This window comes from Vipera ursinii, assembly GCF_947247035.1.
Source record: "Vipera ursinii genome assembly, chromosome: 7".
Taxonomy (NCBI): Eukaryota; Metazoa; Chordata; class Lepidosauria; order Squamata; family Viperidae; genus Vipera; species Vipera ursinii.
In genome coordinates, this window is record NC_139521.1 from 21441220 (window position 1) to 21462632 (window position 21413).

General features: G+C 38.5%; 1 protein-coding gene across 2 annotated transcripts in view; it reads left to right on the forward strand.

The window, feature by feature from the left end:
* Nucleotides 1-21413, forward strand: part of CC2D2A (coiled-coil and C2 domain containing 2A) — a 258992-nt gene that overhangs the window by 177959 nt on the left and 59620 nt on the right. For both annotated transcript variants that reach the window (XM_083366907.1, XM_083366908.1), the window contains exons 18-21: nucleotides 2912-3115; nucleotides 8533-8625; nucleotides 10132-10223; nucleotides 11649-11816. In XM_083366907.1, coding sequence (XP_083223033.1) covers nucleotides 2912-3115; nucleotides 8533-8625; nucleotides 10132-10223; nucleotides 11649-11816 — 557 coding nt within the window. The remainder of the gene's footprint in view (nucleotides 1-2911; nucleotides 3116-8532; nucleotides 8626-10131; nucleotides 10224-11648; nucleotides 11817-21413) is intronic.

Genomic DNA, 21413 nt, shown 5'->3' on the forward strand with positions numbered 1-21413 from the left:
CAATCCTTGAGCTTGTCGGAGGAGGTAGTGATCGTGGAACACCACTACAAGCCCAGGTGGTCAATGGGTGACGGGAAGAAGGACTGAGAGGAGAGATCCAGGAAAGTGACACTCAGATGTGGCAGTCACCAACCAGGCTGGAAAGTCGAGATGGAGAGGTCACTTTGCCTTAGTGAAGACAAGGATGACCGCTTGCCGCATTCCACCCGGTTCCTGGAGCAAGCTATTGACATTTTGAGAGTCGCCTTTGATTCCATGAAGAAGGAGAAAGCCGACCCATACCGGGGAACCACCTACCTAGGTTCAGCCAAAGGAACAGATGAAGGGGGGGGGTCCCAGGCCCTTCCACCAGCACCGAAGAAGCATCAGTCATTGCTACAGCTGCCACCCACCCACTCCGACAAGCCGCACCAACCGATGGAAATGGCCACCAACACAGGCAAAAGAAGGGGCATCGGTTTATCTGAAAGGTCTGTTGCTAGGAGTGAAGTACTGTGGGGAGCCATGCCAACTGGGGTTTTTCCTGACCCAGGTGTTGAACTATATGGAGGAATACAGTCTTGACATACCCAGTGATCGCAGCCAAAATATGGATTGTGCAAGCAGCCCTGGATGCTGGGTGATGTATCTCCATGATGCTGATGCCCCAGAACTGCAGAATTTCAATCAAATCATGGCAGCCCTCAGACACAGATTTGAAGATCCCTTGGCTGATTGAAAAGCCTGGGAGTGGATCAAAACTGTCAGGTAAGGACAACAACCCATAGCAGAATATACCCAAGAATTCTGAGCCCTGACCAGCAAGCTGAACTGGCCGGAAGATATCTTGATCAGGCATTTCAAAGATGGCCTGAACTATGACTTGTATGATGCCTGCATCCCTCGAGGAGACCCAGACCAGCTCCAAGATTGGTACATCTTAGCTGAGGAAGCAGAGATTGATCGAGCCAAAAGACAATGATGCAGAGGGAGATCTTGGGGGAAATCGCCAGCAGAGCCACCCCAAGAACCAACGAAAGAAGCGCCAACCACCCCAAGGGCAAGAGGATGTTTCAAATGCAGGAAGGAAGGACACTGTGCCGCCAAGTGCCACTCGTGGAACCCCGTCCAGAAACCTGACTGAGTCCCATCCAGGAAGCCTGGAAAGATCCCAATGAAACCAAAGGAGATGGCCATGAAAAGTGTGGAGGTCGTTGAGTTCCCAACTCCATTAAAACAGGGGAAGGAAACTCCAACCCCACTGGGAGAGCCACTCAACTTGTCAGACAACAACTCGGAAGACAAACTCCTGGTGGATCTTTTTTCTAGGGGGCAGGATGTCACAGCCCATTCTTCCCTGGGGGTGGATCTATCTCATTTCTTTCCTAATTCATTTCTATCTGAGGTTTCTGCTGTTCTCCTAAGGGGGAGGGGGGAAGGCTCTGCGGTATGTTATTTTGCTTTGCAACAATGTATCTTTTCCACTGTCTCTCCCTTGATGTTACCTTGGGGTGAGAAAGGAATGTCCCTTTGCCCATCTGGATTATCTCTCGCTGCGGAAGGGAAGGTGCAAAGACCCAACAACACCTCATAAGCATGGAAAAGGATCCCGTTATCAGCTCCTTTCCCACAGCAGATCTAAAACCTTGGGATTGGCCCATTAAAACTGACCAGATGTACTATTGGGGTGGGGTTATGCTGGGACTCTTTTAACCTATTGATCTGAGTGGGAAACCCTCAGATCCTGCCTATCATGCCTGTTATCAGCTCCTAATAAAAGTTCCTTTTGGAAAGAAACTGTTTCAAGAGTCCTGCTTTCTTGGCATGAGGTTTTGAAGTGGGCCCTGACATTTAGCCAATTTGACATCACCGATATAATTTGGGAAACGCTGAGGTGTTTAGGCTGGTGAAATGCCACACTCAGGGCAAACAGTCTTGAAGAAGCCTAGCACAAATTGGATTCCAATATGCTCTTTGACACCAATATGCTCTGCAGTCTTCAGCTGTCATTTCCCCCTCCCAAATTCCCACCATAGAAACATAAAATTTTATTGCCCACTTGTTCCCCCCCCCCGTCCCTTCCCTGCTGCTTTGATAGAAGGACCCCAGTGAGATGCCTGTCATGGTTCCGATAGATGAAACTATTTAAAAGAACTTCAGGGCAAGGGTCAAATAGTCCAGTTACTCTTGAGAAATTCACACTTGGACAGCTTCGCATATAGTTGCCTCCCCCCTCCCAAGTTTATTGAGCTAACTTCACATATGCTCCTCCATTATCTCAGTGCAAATCAAAATGTCATTCAAATACCTATATCCCTTTGTATAAATGGTCATGCAAAACTTCATCTATCAACTATGCAAACACCGGAGGGCCCCCCAGTAACCCAAATGGAAGGATTCGTAACTGGAATCAGCCTAGACAGTTAAATGCTGTTTTCCACTCGTTGCCTTCTTTATTTCACATCCAGTAGTAAGCCTCCCTCAAGTCCAGTTTGATGAAAAACTTCTCTTTGGGCAGGTGGCCTAAAATGTCTTTCATGAGAGGTAAGGGGTACACATCTCCTTTTCCTCTCCTCCATCCCCCATTAGCTAATGTCAGGTTTTCTGTATTGCAAAGCTTGCTTTTGGGGAACAGCATCCATGACATACACTTGGCCAGTAAAGAACTATTCTATTCTATTCTATTCTATTCTATTCTATTCTATTCTATTCTATTCTATTCTATTCTATTCTATTCTATTCTATTCTATTCTATTCTATTCTATTCTTCATTCTGATCTTCTAATCCATGATACTCTATTCTATTTTTTTCCATGTTGCCCACAGAAACACTCTGTGTATGTGTTTGTGCGTGTGTGCACATACATACGTATACACAAACTAAAAAACAGTTACAGTTTTCTTTAAATGTATAAAGCTCTTTCTTTTTCAGATTACTCCATGTGGTGATGCTTCCATCCCAGATTTCTTTAGATTGGAGCAATTGCAGAAAGAATTTAATTTTGTTTCTGATGAGGAATTTAATAGATCCAAAAGATCTTGGCTTCTTGAGCTCAGAAAGAATGAGGTAGCTGAATTTCGAAATTATAAATTTGTTCCTTTACTGGAAAGAGAGATCAATGAAACAATTTTGCAGGTAAGAAATCATTCTCAAAATTGTAATTAAAATTTATTGACAATAAAATTCCCTGTTTCAATATCTTCCTTAGAGATCACTGCAGCTTTAATTTAGCAATTTTAGAAAATCTGCGAAGAAAACTATTTTAATTTATGACAAGGTACAGGTGAAACTCGAAAAGGGGAAACTAATATATGAGATAGACTCATTACATGCAAAGCAAGATATTTCAAGCCGTGATTTGTCATAATTGTGATGATTATGGCTTACAGCTCATGAAAACCCCAAATCTACAATCTCAGAAAATTAGAATATTGTGAAAAGGTGCAATATTCTAGGCTCAAAGTGTCCCACTCTAATCAGCTAATTAAGCCATAACACCTGCAAAGGGTTCCTGAGCCTTTAAATGACTGTAGCCTGGAGAGGATTGTCAGGAAAAAGCCATTCAAAAGTGTTGGGGACTTTCAGAAGGAGTGGACTGAGGCTGGAGTCAGTGCATCAAGAGCCACCACACACAGACGGATCCTGGACATGGGCTTCAAATGTCGTATTCCTCTTGTCAAGCTGTTCCTGAACAACAAACAACATCAGAAGCGTCTTACCTGGGCTAAAGAAAAACAGACCTGGTCTGTTGCTCAGTGGTCCAAAGTCCTCTTTTCTGATGAGAGCAACTTTTGCATCTCATTTGGAAACCAAGGACCCAGAGTCTGGAGGAAGAATGGAGAGGCACAAACTGCAAGATGCTTGAAGTCCAGTGTGAAGTTTCCACAGTCTGTGTTGATTTGGGAAGCCATGTCATCTGCTGGTGTTGGTCCACTGTGCTTCATTAAGTCCAGGGTCAACACAGCCATCTACCAGGAGATTTTGGAGCACTTCATGCATCCTTCCGCAGACGAGCTTTATGTGGATGCTGACTTCATTTTCCAGCAGGACGTGGCACCTGCCCACACTGCCAAAAGCACCAAAACCTGGTTCAATGACCGTGGGATTACTGTACTTGATTGGCCAGCAAACTCGCCTGACCTGAATGGGGCATTGCCAAGAGAAAGATGAGAGACATGAGACCGAACAATGCAGAAGAGCTGAAGGCCACTATTGAAGCATCCTGGTCTTCCATAACACCTCAGCAGTGCCATAGGCTGATAGCTTCCATGCCATGCCGCATTGAGGCAGTAATTGCTGCAAAAGGGGCCCAAACCATGCTTATACTTTTCAGAGGTCCGATATTGTTCTATGTACACTCCTTGTTTTATTGATTGCATGTAATATTCTAATTTTCTGAGATTGTGGATTTGGGGTTTTCATGAGCTGTACGCCATAATCATCACAATTATGACAAATCATGGCTTGAACTATCTTGCTTTGCATGTAATGAGTCTATCTCATATATTAGTTTCCCCTTTTAAGTTGCATTACTGAAATAAATGAACTTTTGCATGATATTCTAATTTTTCGAGTTTCACCTGTAGTTTATGTGAGGATGTAGGTGGAGAGAAATTCTCCATGTCATAATTCTGAAATGTTTACTGAAGCAAACTGATGTATGCCACATATTTTGATCACAAACCTTCCAAGCTTGGAATGAGCAAATTTTGGAATAAAACTTCCAGAGCTAGACAAAAGGTGTAGGTGCCCTATCACTGAAGGTTTTTGAGATGAGATTGGACAGCCATTTGTCCAAAATAGTATAGGTCCCTTCAACTCTGTTACTCTATTATACTAGATTCCGAGCTTAAAGAAATAAATCTAATTTCATGAGTCAAGAACTATTGTAAATTCTTAAATATTTAAAATTTCTGGTTATTTTTAAAAAAATCTGTCAGATTTTAATTTTTTCCAATTTTAAATTGCTTTTTTCAATTTTTCATTTTTTTATTAAAGAGTTTAAAAAATTTTTTTTACAATACATATCCCCAAAACCCCCCACCCCAAACCACCCCCCTTCCCCCCCACTTCCCAGAGCTGAATACCAGGTTATAGATATAATAATCATATTCTAACTAAAATGATCCGTTATAAAATTAACCAAATTCATAATGTGCTTTAACTCCCCTTTAACATAGATACATTCAAATTATTAAAAACATAATAATAATAACTTAAGCAAAAATATAATCAATAGTAATACTAAAATTAATAACAATATCCCTCTAAAATCTACTCATAAGCTAAGTGGAATTTTTTAGTCGCATATTTATTCTGAATATAATCTATCCATCTCCTCCAAACTGAAATATATCTTTCTTGTGAATGATCCTTCAAATAAGCAGAAATCTTAGACATTTCTGCAAGATTTGATACTTTAAACACCCATTCTTCTATAGTAGGCAAACTATCCTTCTTCCAATATTGTCCCACCAGTAACCGTGCTGCTGTTATCAAATTCAACATCAAATTGGTTTCTTTAACATCACAATCTACAACAATGCCCAATAAAAACAATTGCGGAGAGAACTTTATCTTTCTCTTAAAAATCTTTTGAATGTTCCACCAAATTTTAACCCAAAAAGCTTTTATATTTCTGCAAGTCCACCACATATGAAAATAGGTGGCATCTAAACTACCACATCTCCAGCATTTAGACTGTAGGTTAGGATACATGTTAGACAACTTTTTGGGATCCAAATGCCATCTATAAAACATGTTATAAAAATTTTCTCTTAAATTTTGAGCCTGTGTAAATTTAACATTTCTAACCCAGATTACCTCCCAAATATCCAATGGAATTGGTTCCTGAATATTTTGTGCCCACTTTATCATACAATCTTTAACTAATTCCGTTTCCGAATCCAATTCAATTAAAACATTATATATCCTCTTTATATGTGCACGATTTAAATCTCTAATTTGTTTTATTAAGTTTTCATCTGTAGTTGTGATGCCAACCTTCTGATCCAGCTTCCACCTAGCTTTCAATTGGGTATATTGAAACCAAGAGTAACTTATGTTTTCTTGTTTTAACTCATCTAATGATTTAAGTTACCAATTATACCCTTCCAATCTAAGTAATTCCTTATAGGAAAACATATCCAAACTCACTCCCATAGATACGCCTTCTATCGCGTGTCTGGGAATTCCCCAAATTGGTATTTTATAATTTAACTTATAATAATACTTTTTCCAGACACGCAGCAAGGCACTTCTAAGAATATGAGATTTAAAAGCCCTGCCCACCTTTCTATCATAAAGCAAATATGCATGCCATCCACAAACCAAGTCCCAACCCTCAAGGTGAAGTATTCTTTTATTAGTTAAATTAAGCCAATCGCTAACCCATGTCAAGACCACCGCATCATAATACAATTTCAAATTAGGCACCTTGAGTACAAAGTTTTTCTCCCAGAGTTCCTTGTCCTTCAGTAAAAAAAAGGGGCAAGCTCTCAAATACACAAAATCAGGTACTGGTTAGAATCAATTGCAAATTGTATCTCTTGCTATGTTGCAAAATGTAGCAACTTTCCAAAACTGTCAGTTCATATAAGAAAGCAACATTCCAGTGCCATTTTTACTCCATTTCAGCTTAAAACTTGAAGAAGATAATGAGTCTGAGTTAAAGTTAAAATCCAACTTGAAAATTCAAATCCTCCTGTTTCGCTCTGCCTGCTTCTTAAAGAAAAAATACTCACAGTCCCATCTAAGCAGCAGATGTAGTTGTCGCGTCTAGTTCCACTCCCTTATGGAGTGAAAGCGTCCTGGGAGCGGAGAAAGCCTGGGCTCCGAGGGATCTCACCCCATTAACCCCCAAACTGGTTGAGGGAATCACAGGGGAGCTCTACCTCTACCCAGACAAGCTCGTCTCTCCCTCTTCTCCCGAGGGAGAGACTTTGGCGCAACGGAACAGCTGATTTTCGCCGTCTCCGAGCGCTCTAATGCTTCCCAAGATCAGGCGGCTTCTGAAATGCTGCCATTTGGCATTTTTATTCTTTTTATTTTTAAATCTTTTTTCAACCTTAAAATTTCTTTTTGATTTTAAATTCCATTTTCAATTTTAAATCTTCAATTTTAAAATTCTTTTTTTCATTTTTTTTATAAAATTCTTTTTAATTTTTTTCAACTAAACATTTAAAAAACAGTTTATATTTTAATTTTTTAGAAATTTTAAAATTCTTAATGATCTAAGAGGAAAAAAATAAAAAATCACGGAAATAGAGACACTTAAAATGGAATATATTGAGCGTATGCCCCAGGAAGCCCCAAATTACGTATGTATTACATGTAAATGATATGGAATACTGCATCCAGTTTTGGTCACCACATTACAAAAAAGATGTTGAGACTTTGGAAAAAGCTCAGAGAAGAGCAAGGAGAAACTTCCTAACAGTGAAGACAATTAACCAGTGGAACAGCTTGCCCTCAGAAATTATAGGTGCTTCATCACTAGAGAAGAAACTAGACAGTCACTTGTCTGAAATGGTATGGGGTCTCCTGCTTGATCAGGGGGTTGGACTAGAAGACCTTCAAGGTCCCTTCCAGCTCTATTCTGATTGGTTTAAAACTGAGCCTTCTAGTGGAATGTTCTAAATAGTGTATTTTACTAATTTTACATGCTTTACATACTTTAAAAAGTGAAGGGTGAAATAAGGATATAAAAAGAAAATATTAAATCTTTAACTTATCAAACCATTCCAAACTTCCCACTGAATAGTTGATGAGACTCTAGAAAGAGTTCAGAGAACAGCAACAAAGATGATTAGCGTACTGGAAAATAAAGTGTATGGTGAACCGGTTGCAGGAACTGGGAACATGAAATCTAACAGAGAAAGACTAAGATTCATATGATAACATTTTTTCAGTAATTGATGGGCTGTCACAGAAAAGAAAGATCTATTTTCCAAAGCACCCAAGGTTGGACAAGAATTAATAGGTGAAAGATCATTAAAGAGAGATCTAACACCTTGCTTCCAGAAACTGGTGGTGCTTCATCACTGGAGATTTTAGGAAGAGATTGGACAACCATTTGTCCAAAATGGTATAGGATCTCCAGCTCAAGCAGGGATTGGAGTAGAAGACCTCTATGATACCATCCAACCCTATTATTCTATGTTTATATGTTCTATGTTTATGATTGAATGTATTGGATGGTCCCAGTGAATAAATGGTTATGACTGAACATGCAATATGAATTCAGGCGTTATCTCCAATATAAGAGGGAAGTCCATAATTCTCATTTTCAACCATTTTACACCCAGAGCTCAAGATGTTCTGAAGTTGTCTCCTTTTAAGGTACTGCAGAATGTCTAAAACTATTTTATTTGGCAGCGGAGGGGGATGATGAGCCATGCTGCTTTTGATTTTTCTTCTGATCTGACTTTCTTCTGATGGCTTTTTGATTCCTGTTGGCAGGAGAAAGATGAAGGAGAAGGAAAGACAACACAATATGTTTTGAAAGACAGAGGTCTAAAGGGCTTTCATTGATTGTGGTGGCTCTTTTTCAGGACTATGAGAAAAGATTGCAAGAGAAGGATGTCATTGATACCAAGGACTATTCGGATACACACAGAGCAATTGTTGCAAAGTACATGGAAAAGGTATTTTTTTTTTAATGTACTTAATGTAAAATATACTTGGAAATAGTTTGAAAAATTCTAAACCTAAGCATGATGGATGGCATATATATATATATATATATATATATATATATATATATATATATATATATATATATATATATATATATATATATATATATATATAAAATAAATAAAAATACTTGGAAATATTCTGTGAATATCTCTGCAAAAGATGTGATACATCTTTATAAGTTGAAAGACAACGAGGTATGTTTTAAATTAAACCATTTAACTAAATAGTTAAAATTATATTTAATAAGTTAATAATAAATAGAAATTTATAATACAAATAAATAATACAAATATTTACTGTAATTTATCTCTGCCACCTCATTGCTTATGTCACCCCATTCTGATTTCTTAGCAAACCAGGAAAGTTAAAAGCCAAATTATACAAACAGTTTTGCATCTCAAGTGTATTATGTTTTGTTTTGTTTTAATGTGAGCTACATGGGCTAAGAACGGCAGTGTGGATTTTCCCTCAGTAGGACAAAATGAATGTCCATTAAGAAAGGACAAACTTTTGCAAGATGGATTGATCTCTACAGCTTCTAAACATGCAAATTTAATAGATTTTTGTCCTTAAAAACTGCAGACCAGATTCATTCCTAATTTCACTATCTTGATCAGTCGACACATTGGCTTAACCTGTCCTTTTCAGTTGCTTTTGTACGTCACTCTAGTTGTACATCTTACTTGCTTATGATTATTTTCTATTTTTAAGAAAGATTACTGTAGAAAATAAAAGAATGGAGTAGGAATGAATGATTTTTCATCCTATAGACCTTTTGCTTGATTGTTTTAGCCCTAAATGAGTCTTTAAGTTAAAGATTTTTAATTTTTTTAACAAAATATAGAAATAGAGACTGACATTATAGTGACTTGCAAAATATTTCATATGTTTGAGCTTATGCTCACAGAAGACTCAAACTATCCAATGTAAAGCATATGAATTATTAGAAGAAAAAGTAAAGGGTCTAGAAGCAACTCTAGCCACTCTGAAATTCAGTGAACAAAGTGTGAATTCCCATCTTAAACAAGAAGACTACACCATAATTAAACACAATAGGGAGTAAACAGCTTCTAAAAAAATAACCGATACATCCCAATTGAACACAATAGGGAACAAACAGCTTCTGAAAAATGACCCTATATGAACCTAAAGAGGAAGACCGATGGAAACATGTCACTTTTAGAAGAAAACAGCAAAAAAACAGCTTGCCCTCAAAGGTTGTAGATGTTTTATCACTCGAGGTTTTTAAGAAGAGACTGGGCACTGTATAGCCACTTGTCTGAAATGGTGTAGGGTCTGCTGCTTGAGCAGAGGGCTAGACTAGAAGACCTCCATGATCCCTTCCAGATCTATTCTGATTGATTGATTGATTGATTGATTTGCTAATCTGAGTAGCATAGCAATTGAGTAATTTCAGATTTAAGATAATTTTCTTTTTTCTTTTTTTTCAGGTTAGGGAATCAGTAATTAATCGTCTCCTGATCGCAAAGCACCATTTTGTTCTTTCTGACTTGGTCAATGAAGATGAAATCCCTACTATTGGGTAAGGAAGAGAATATAAGGCCAGCTCAAAGTTGTAATAACATGTTTCAGATGTAACATGTTTTTGTCTTACTTAGAAGTATTTTAATTTAAATATTTTTCAAAAGTGCAGTTGGGGCCCTGAAAACCTTGCTTAATTTGTTTTAAAATGTAGCTGTGTCACTTTCTAAGCAAACTTATTTCTAGTTTTGTTTCAGTAACGTTTAATTGAATACATTTGATCTATCTTTGGCTGGCATTTCCAGTTACATTTTTTGAAAACATGAAGATAATTGGAGGTTGATAATGACAATGTGAAATAGGTTGTGTGGAAAAAATGTATTTCTACAATCATTCTGGACAAAGGCATCTGGAAGTAGCTGTGACAACACTACCATATAAGTGACATGAGGATGTGCATGATGTCACATACAGAACCCATGATATCAGCTATCTCTGGAAGTAAAAGAAGGGCTAGATGAGGAACTGAAGGAAGGTGGGCAGTTAACAACATTAAAGGCAGAAATGGAAACTCAGTGGAATACGAGACACATACCCGAAAGAGGAATACGAGACACATACCCGAAAGAGGGAGCTCTCATGCCGAAGTGAAACTGCCATAAAGAGATGTACCTTTCTTTACTATCAAGTCCTACAAGGTAAAGCAGACTAAGAAATCAATGCCATGTAGGATAGGACTACTTTATTGTAAAGTTATAGCAACAGAATCTTGTATCTTTATGTGAAGCAAGAAGGAGCTTTTCTGAGACATACTTTCAAGTTAGTTTTTTGGGAATGGACTCAAGCCCCATTTATCTTGATTTCTTAGTCTGATCTACCATGTAGGGCTGGCAGGAGCTTTAGTTAGAATTTTTGTCAGCACATTTCATTCCCTTAAAAACTTTTTTGTTCCCCCATTCGGTTCCAACACCTGCTTTTGTTTTTTCTTTCTTTTCTTTCTAACCAAGTAATTCAAACCATACCTATCTGGAAGTGAATTCCACTAAATATAGTGGGATCTTTTATGCATATAGGACAGTTCTATATATTTTCTGTTACCATGCAGACATTTTTAATTCAGTTTCATCTCTCCTTTCCCTCCTCAGTGAGGTGTTTGGGTTGTCAATGCCATGAATTATGTGATACCTATATGTATATTTCAAGTTGTAATACAAATAATCAATTGTTTGCACATCCACTGAACTTTATTTCACTCTTGGTTTTTCTTTTTGTTCTGCTCTGCCTTCTGTTTCTAAGTTCTGCTGGCCCAGGGTATGTCAACTTGCATTCTCACTTCTCTATAGATGGTTGGTTTTGAGATCCATATACAAACCAGTGTATTTTGTAGAATTATTATTGTTTAGAAATCATAATTATTATACAATGTTAGCATGATAAATTATAGCAACAGAACCTTTAAACTTTAGCTCTGGTTTTTTATTGGTAGCTTTTTGAGTGTTAGCCTCTTTACACTGGCCGAAGCAAAGCGACCCTTAAAACCAAGGCGAAAAGAGAGGAAGAAAGTAACAGCACAGAATCTCTCAGATGGTGATATAAAACTCTTGGTTAATGTTGTTAGAGCATTTGAACTTCCTGTTAGAAAGTGTGCTGGGAGGTAAGCAGCTTTTAATCAAGCTCTTAGCTATGTTCTTCTGTGGATAGTATATTGGACATTGCTTTAGTCTATGTTTGCTGATCACAATCTTAGAAAGCAGTACTGGAATATTTATTTTTCCCCAAATTTTTAATTATTAGTACTTTATTGTTACATAGCCATGCATCTTGCCCTCCAAAGCTTTAAATGTGCCTACTGAAGCTGTTGAGAGCATAAAATAGGAAACTACTTGTTCCATTCCTCCAGGCATATAATTCAAAAGTCCCTGAAAAGGTCCCTCATGATGTGATGGTGAGTAAGAAAACAAGAAGAGCTGCAGCCAATGGGAGATTGCAGCTCAAAGCAGGAAAGAAGGCATGTTAAAATCTCAGAAGGCACCCTTCCTAGTTCCCTGGAAAATAAAGGCAAGGGTAGGGTGCAGGGGAATGTGCTTTCAGATTTGCAAGATTCTGTTCTTATAATAGAGGTTATAATACGTTATAATAGTTGTAATACCTCATATAGGTAGTTTTCAACTTTTCAACTGTTTGTTTAATGACCATTCAAAGTTACAACAGCACTGAAAAAGGTGACTTATGACTCCTTTTTATACTTATGACCATTGCAGCATCCCCATAGTCACATAATCAAAATTCAGATGCTTGACGCTGACTCATATTTATGACAGTTGCTGTATCCTGGGTTTATATGAACACCTTTTGTGACCTTCTGGCAAGCCAAAAAGCGGGGGAAGCCAAATTCACTTAACAGCTGTGTTTGTCAAGGTTCTGACTAATGAACCCAACCAAGTAAACATCAACAGGATGATCCAATCTCTTTGTGCAAACTTTATTGAGTACATCATTTTGGCACAATTAAAAGCAAAACCAGTTTTGATTATTCCCATGCAAACTGCTATAATTAAAAATAGAATTCTCCCTCTCCTTATTAGTGCAGATCACATTGTCTAATCAAGTGTAAAAATTTTACTATGGGAAAGTATCTTTGTTTGTTGGCAGGTACCTGTTCAAACATCCTTGGTTCACACGGTTGGTTTTCTTGTTGTCTGGAGTTGGCATTCCACTTCCCCCCCCTCCTATTCAGTATTCATATTCAGTAATTGCCTAGGCCCACACTCCAATCTAAGTAGCCCAGCTCCAGGGGGTAGCTAGGCAGCCCAACCAAGGGCCCAGCAAACTAGAGGCAGCCCGACTACCACAGCCCTCTCCCTGCCTCCTTCCTGTCCCGCAGCCCTCCCCAGTGGAGACTTGCCCTAGGTGGGGGACTGGATCAGCGTTCCTTCCCCAGCAAAATCAGCAGCCTCCCCACCCTACCCTGGCTCCTGCTAGCCTGATCTGGCAGAGGACAAAATCTCTACAGCAATCTGTCAGCTGTGAGAAATTGGTGGTGGCAAAATCTGAGGAGGGGAGAAACACAGCAGCAGCAACAGATATGCTTGGAGCTAGAGAGCTCTGTTCTCTGAAGCTGAGTGATCGTCTGAGAGGAGCAGACCAGACAGCAGAGCTGAGCCAACTGGAAAGCTGCATGGCAGGCCTTACCAGAGCAGAGAGGAGCACCGAAAGACAGAAGGAAGCTGGCAGAGAAAATAACAAAAGGCCAGAGCAGCGAGTAACGGAAATGAAGGCAACATTTAAGCTTCAGGTCCCAATAGCAAGGGAGGGAAGACCCCAGTAAATAATAAAAATAAATACAGGACAGAAAACAAAAGCTAAATAAATAGGCAAATAATAAAAACAAGAGTGGAACATTAGAAATCAAGGAAGAATAGGACTAATAATAAGGTAGGGAGGAATTGGAGCTCAAAAACTTTTTAAAAATAGAGGGAAGAAAAGAATAAATAAAACTAACATAACAGTAAGGTTAAATAAATAACAAGGTAGAAAAATGAGCACAAACAGGCAGAATAAAGGATAAGGAAAAAAATAAGCACAATTAACTGGAACAGAAGGAAGAAACAAGACTAACAGGAAAGCACACCCACCAACCAAAAAAGAGGGATTTTCAAACAACAAAATCATGGAACAGGCGACTGATACTATTGTGTGCAATATATGTTCCATGTAAATGCTTATGCCCAAAGAACACCCAAATTAAACATCCATGAGATGTAAACTAAGTGAACTACTAGAGGAAAAAGTAAGTGACTTAGAGGTAACTGTAGCCAAACTCCAATCCACACAAGAAAACTATACCCAAACCGAATCAAATAATGAAGAAATAACTCACAGAGGATTTAACCCTATGGATAAACCCTTGGAGGAGGACAAATGGAGGTATGTCACACACAGAAAGAAACACAATAACCAAAGAAAGAACCAGCAGACATCTAACAAACTTCTACTGCCCAATCTAACCCAACCAGAAGCAACCCCATTAAAATTGAGCAATCAATTTCTCCCCCTAGATGGAAATACACAGACCCACAACCTCTCCCTCAAAGAAAACATGCAGACATCTAGCAAAGAAACAACAGCAAACATCCCTAAAGAGTCACATCAACAAATACATATGAGGGAGACTTCTGGTTTGCTATGCAGCTGCTACGGACGGCTGAGAGACTTGCTCTCTCTCTCCCCTGTCCAGTTTTGCATCACTGGGGGCCCCTGAAAAGGGCCAAAAGTCACCCCAAAGAGGTGACCAGCAAAGAGGGGTGCTTGCTGGATCGCGGGAAAGCTGCAACTCTCCTGTTAGACCTGGAGATCCCTCCAAACTGGCGGACAAAAGGACTGGCCATTATGGCTTGTCCCTAGGCTGGAAACAGCCAAAGGCAACTTTTAAAGCAGCACAGAAGAGACTGGGTGAGATCTACCTCTTTTACACTCTAATTATTTTCTGTACCTCCTTAAGCTGCTAAGCATTTTCCCCCCTGCAGTGAGGGAAGGGGGACTTTAGCCCTCCCTCCAGAAGAGCGGTGACTAACTACCCAGGGGTGTTTTAAACATTGAAAAAGTAACTGAATCCCAATTGGAACTTTATTTTTCAAAGTTTGTGGACTGAGATTTTTTTATTTTTCATTGTCTACTTCTGTTGAAAATCTGGGTTTTTTTCTTATAAAAAAGAAGAAAAACTGAAAATATTAAAATAACTTTGGGACTCAAAGGGAAACTTTAAAAGGGGCCTGGCTGACTGCCCAGGGAAATAGATAAGATACATAACCTTGAGAATTTTGAAACAACAGCTGTGAAAGACTCTGTGTTCCCTATCTAGAAAAAAAAACTTTTTCTGTCTTTTGGATTTTCTAAGTATAAAGCCTTTAGCCTAAAATACCAATATGGAAGAAGACCAGGAACAAAATTTCCTTATGGATGAAGATCAACAAATTCTTTCTATATTGAAAACACTAATTCAAACACTTACCAGAACCAATGAAATACTAAGAGGCTATGGGAAGGAACAAGAAGACAGCCCAGATATGAAAGCCCAAACTTTGACCACAATTAAAGAACCATCTCTACAAAATACAATAGAAAAAATGAAACATTTAAATACTATGACAGAAGAATCTACTATTCAACAAATATTGACTTTTGAAAATCCAGAAAAGACATCGACAACTTGGAAAAAGGAAAAGGTTTCCTGTAAAGCTCAGAAGGAATGTAGAAAAAGAACAGTTGGATGAGAAGATACACAATTCAGAACAACCACATCGATATGGAAGAATAAAGAGATGACCCACTAGATCTACAAGTCCTCTAAAAAAATGGCAACCAGATGGTTTTGCCAATATCAACTAATATACAGTTGCAAGAAAAAGTATGTGAACCCTTTGGGATTATGTGGAGTTTTGCATGAATTGGCCATAAAAGGCGCTCTAAACGTCATGTAAGTCACAACAATAGAAAAACACAGTCTGCTTAAAATAATACTACACAAACATTGTCATGTTTTAATTGAACATAACATGTAAACATTCACAGTGCAGGGTGGAAAAAGTATGTGAACCCCTAGCCTAATGACTTCTCCAAGAGCTAATTGGAGCAAGGAGTGAGCCAACCTTGACTCCAATCAGTGTGATGATATTGGATGTGTTGCTGACAGCTGTCCTGCCCTTTAAAAACACACACCTGTTTTGGGTTTACTGGTCTCAAGAAGCACTATCGGATGTGAACCATGCCTCGCAGAAAAGAGCTCTCAGAAGACCTACGATCAAGAATTGTTGACTTGCATGAAGCTGGAAAGGGTTACAAAAGTATCTCCAAAAGCCTTGATGTTCATATGTCCACGGTAAGACAGACTGTCTACAAATGGAGAAAGTTTAGCACTGTTGCTACTCTCTAGGCGTGGTCGTCCTGTAAAAATGACTGCAAGAGCACAGCGCATAATGCTTAATGAGGAAAAGAAGAATCCTAGAGTGTCAGCTAAAGACCTACAGAAATCTCTGGCACATGCTAACATTTTTGTTGACACATCTACAATAAGGAAAACATTAAACAAGAATGGAGTACATGGGAGGACACCACGGAGGAAGCCATTGCTGTCCAAAAAAAATATTGCAGCATGTTTGAAGTTTGCAAAAGAGCACCTGGATGTTCCACAGCACTACTGGCAAAATATACTGTGGACAGATGAAACCAAAATTGAGTTGTTTGGGAAAAACACACAACACTATGTGTGGAGAAAAAAAGTCACAGCACACCAACATCAAAACCTCATCCCCACTGTAAAACTTGGTAGAGGGAGCATCATGATTTGGGGCTGCTTTGCTGCCTCAGGGCCTGGACGGATTGTTGTCATTGATGGGAAAATGAATTCCAGAGTTTATCAGGACATTTTGCAGGAAAACGTATGACCATCTGTCCGCCAACTGAAGCTCCGCAGAGGATGGGTGATGCAACAGGACAATGACCCAAAGCATACAAGTAATTCAACAAAACAATGGTTTCAACAGAACAGAATAGGCCTTCTGGAGTGGCCCAGTCAGAGTCCTGACCTCAACCCGATTGAAATGCTGTGGCATGACCTTAAGAGAGCGATTCACACCAGACATCCCAAGAATATTGCTACACTGAAACAGTTTTGTGAAGAGGAGTGGTCCAAAATTACTCCAGATCGTTGTGCAAGTCTGATCTGCAACTACAGGAAACGTTTGGTTGAGGTTATTGCTGCCAAAGGAGGGTCAACCAGTTATTAAGTCCAAAGGTTCACATACTTTTTCCACCCTGCACTGTGAATGTTTCCATCTTATGTTCAATTAAAACATGACAACAGCTAATGTTTGTGTAGTATTATTTTCAGCAGACTGTGTTTTTCTATTGTTGTGACTTACATGACGTTTAGAGTGCATTTTATGGCCAATTCATGCAAAACTCCACGTAATCCCAAAGGGTTCACATACTTTTTCTTGCAACTGTACATGATATTACAAGGAGATTGGTTCAATGACCCAAAAACAAGAACATGGAAGATGACTTGGCAAAGGAAAAAAAGCCAGAATAAGACTCTAGAAGAATGGAGTTTCGACCATCTTATTGAAATCTAAAACAGAATGTACTTAAATAGATAAGAGGTGCATGTTGAATACAAGACATTGTTATGAACTGAGATAAAGAAAAAAATTGGTCATTAAAATTTAGCAGTATAAATATTAATAGCTAATTTGAATATTGATTTGTGCATAAAGGTCATGTAAAGGTGAATAATGTAGATGAGCTAAAAACTTATTGATGAAATTAATAAACAGGTCTATATGGAACGTTAAAAATGAAAATTATTAGTTTAAGCAAGAGATAGCAGATAAAAAGAGGAAGCAAGAGGAAGTATTAAATACTGAAAGAAAAAGAAATTTTGATTACTTCTTAAAAAAACTGAAAACTAGCAAAAAGTAGGATATCATATTGTATCTTTAATTTGTTGACATAGAGGGTGAGAAGTTAAGTAGATGGGATGTGTATTTTGAATATTAGATTTTGTGAGGAATGGTGATAGATGAATTGGGAGTATATTAAAAATCTTGAGAATGTTAAATCAAATGTTAAATCTAAATGTTAGTGAAAATCAAAACTGAAAAATCTATTAGGTCATTGATTGTCTAAAAGATTGTATGTTAAATCAACTAGAATATGTGTAAACTAAAAACTATGGATATATGTAAGAAATTTATTTTCTATGTGATTTATAGGATAAAACTTGTCTTTAAATTTACAAATAGACAGTATATATGAAGGGAAAAAAGAGAGGAAATGTTTATGGTAGAAATCTGAAAGCTGTACTAATGATATCTGTATGTAACTGAATTACTACTACTTAGCCACCATGTTGCTTTTCAAATAAGTGAATGTAATATTAGAAAATCAATAAAATTTGTAAAAACAAACAAACAAACACACATGAGACAAACAGAAAAGCACCCCAGACTGCACCACCCAAAAAAGGAAGGTGAGTATTGGTAATAGGAGATTCTATCCTCAAAGGAACAGAATCAGCCATCCTCCTTTACACTGGGACGAATGACACAACAAAGAAACTGAGTACAACATTGAGAGATTATAAGCAACTAGGCAATAAAGCTAAGGAGCTAGGAGCACAAGTAGTGTTCTCATCAATATTCCCAACGAAAGGCCAACCCCCACTGAGAGAAAAAAGAATTTTAGAAATAAACCATTGGCTAAAGGTTTGGTGTTGCCAAGAATACTTTGGTTTCCTGGATCATGGACTGCATTTCCTATGTGAAGGACTCTTGGCAAGGGATGGACTGCACCTCATGAAAACGGGAAAATGGCCCAACTGATCAGGAGGGCTTTAAACTAAAATTGAGGGGGAAGGCTGACCAGTCTTTAGAATCTCTAGAACACAAAACCAGTCATGAATCTCAAGAAAACAAATCAAACATAAGGTTTGGAGTGATGAGGGGGAAAAAGAAAAACTCCAACAACAATCAGGAGTTGCAGGAAACATACCCATGGACAGGCATAAAAGTCTTAAATGCTTATATACAATGCTCAAAGCTTGGGAACAAACAGGGTAAACTAGAAGCAATAGTACATGAGGATGGGTATGACATAGCTCGCATTACAGAAACCTGGTGGGATGAAACCCATGAGTGGAATGGACTGATGGATGGATACAAATTGTTCAAAAGAAACAGGCCTACAAAAAGAGGAGGGGGAGTTGCATTATATGTAAGAGAACACTACATATCTATAGAAATGCACGTGATCAAAGATAAAATCTCTCCAGAATGTATATGGGTCAATATAAAAGAGAAAAAAAGTGACATTGTCATAGGTGTATATTACAGGCCACCCAACCAACCAGAAGAAATAGGAAAAGCTTTTTGCCAACCAGTTAACAAATGTATGTAGGACACATACCACAGTAGTAATGGGAGATTTCAATTATCCATATATCAACTGGGAGTCAAACTCTGCAGCGAGTGGGAGATCAAACAGATTCTTAATCAACCTAGCTGACAACTTTATCATCCAAAAGGTAGAGGAGGGAAATAGAAGTAAAGCAATTCTGGACCTAATTCTTACTAATTGAGAAGAAGTGATAGAGGGAGTTGAAAAGAGCCTTGGTGGAGCAGTGGGCTAATGCTTCCTTAAGTAACACCAGCTGCCTGCAATTAGTGCAGGTTCGCATCCCACCAGGCTCAAGGTTGACTCAGCCTTCCATCCTTCCGAGGTAGGTAAAATGAGGACCCAGATTGTTGGGGGCAATTAAGCTGACTTTGTAATAATGCCGCTTGGGGTGTGTGTGTGAAAGCCCTAATAAGCAGGCATATACATAGAATGAAGGCTACTGCTAAGCTTGTAAGCCGCCCTGAGTCTTCGGAGAAGGGCGGAATATAAATGGAATTAAAAAAAAAAGTTGCCAGAACCTTGGGTGAAAGTGACCATGTCATGCTGAAATTCAATATAATGCAACACAAGCAATAGAAAATAATCCAACCAGAGTCTTAAACTTCAAAAGAGCTGATTTTAACAAACTCAGTTAGAACCTAGGAAAGATTTCTTGGATGAAAATCCTAAAGGGGAAAACAACACAAGAAGCACAAGGGGGGAGGGGGGGAGGGGGGAGAGAAAGGGGGGGAGGGAGAAGGGAGGGGGAGGGGGATTTTAAAGGGAAAAATTGTATGTTAAAACTTTTCAATTAAAAAAAAAGAAGCATGGGAAACTGAAAACTATGATCATAAAAGCCCAGTCCAGCACAATACCACTGAAAAAGAAAAACAAGAAATCCAAGAAGAAACCAGCATGGCTGCACAAAGCTCTCTCTGACAAACTGAAAGACAAAAAGGACAAGTACAAAAAATGGAAAGAGGGAGATATAACTAAGGCTGATTTTCAGCAGACAGCCAGAACATGCAAAGATAAAGTCAGGAAACCAAAGGCTCAGAATGAACAAAGACTTGCAACAGAAATCAAGGACAATAAAAAAAAGTTTATTTTAACAGATTAATAACAAGAAAAATGTCAAGGAAACTGTAGGTCCACTAAAGAGAGAAAATGGCAAGGAAGTAACAGGTAATAGGGAGAAAGCAGAGCTGCTTAACTTATTCTTTGCATCAGTCTTCACACAAAAAGAAATTATAGCTCAACATACCAAAAAAAAAACTACTGCAAAAGACAAACTACAAACAGAAATTAAAATAAGCAAGAAAATGGTAAGAGAACACCTATCTGACCTTGACAAATATAAATCACCAGGACCTGACAGATTACATCCCATAGTTCTGAAGGAGCTGGCAGATGTTTATCTCAGAACCATTGCACCATATCTTTCAAAACTCCTGGAGTACAAGGGAGGTACCTGATGATTGGAAAAGGGCTGGCGTGGTTCCTGTCTTCAAGAAAGGGGAAAAAACAGACCCAGGAAACTACAGACCAATCAGTCTAACATCAATACCTGGGAAAATCCTGGAAAAGATAATAAAAAACAGATCTGTGAACAACTAGAAGCAAAGAAAGTTATAACCAGTAACCAGCATGGGTTTGTCAATAATAGATCATGCCAAACCAATCTTATTTCATTATTTGATAAAATGACTAAATTAGTAGACCAGCAAAACACTGTGGGCATAGTATATTTAAAATTCAGTAAGGCATTTGACAAAGTAGATCACAACCTGCTACTTAGTAAGCTAGAAAAAGGTGGGATAGACAACACCACCATCAGATGGATCTGTAGCTGGTTGACAAACTGTACTCAGCAAGTAGTCTGCAATGGTACTACATCACATGGAGAGAAGTCAGCAGTGGGGTACCAGAAGGATCCATCTTAGGACACATACTCTTCAATATCTTCATTAATGACTTAGTTGAGGGAATAGAAGGGGAACTCATCAAATTTGCAGATGACACTAAACTGGCAGGAATAGCCTACACCCCAGAAGACAAGCTCAGGATCCAAAAAGAACTCGACAAACTTGAACAAAGGGCCTTATCCAACAAAATGAATTTTAATGTGGAAAAAAGCAATGTTTCACATTTAGGCAGGAAAAATCAAAGGTCCAAGTACAGATTAGGTGAGATCTGGCTCAAAAACAGTAACTTTGAGAGGGATCTTGGAGTCCTCGTGGACAATCACTTGACTAGGAGCCAACAGTATGCAGCAGCAGCCAAAAAAGCTAATGCAATCTTCAGTTGTATAAACAGA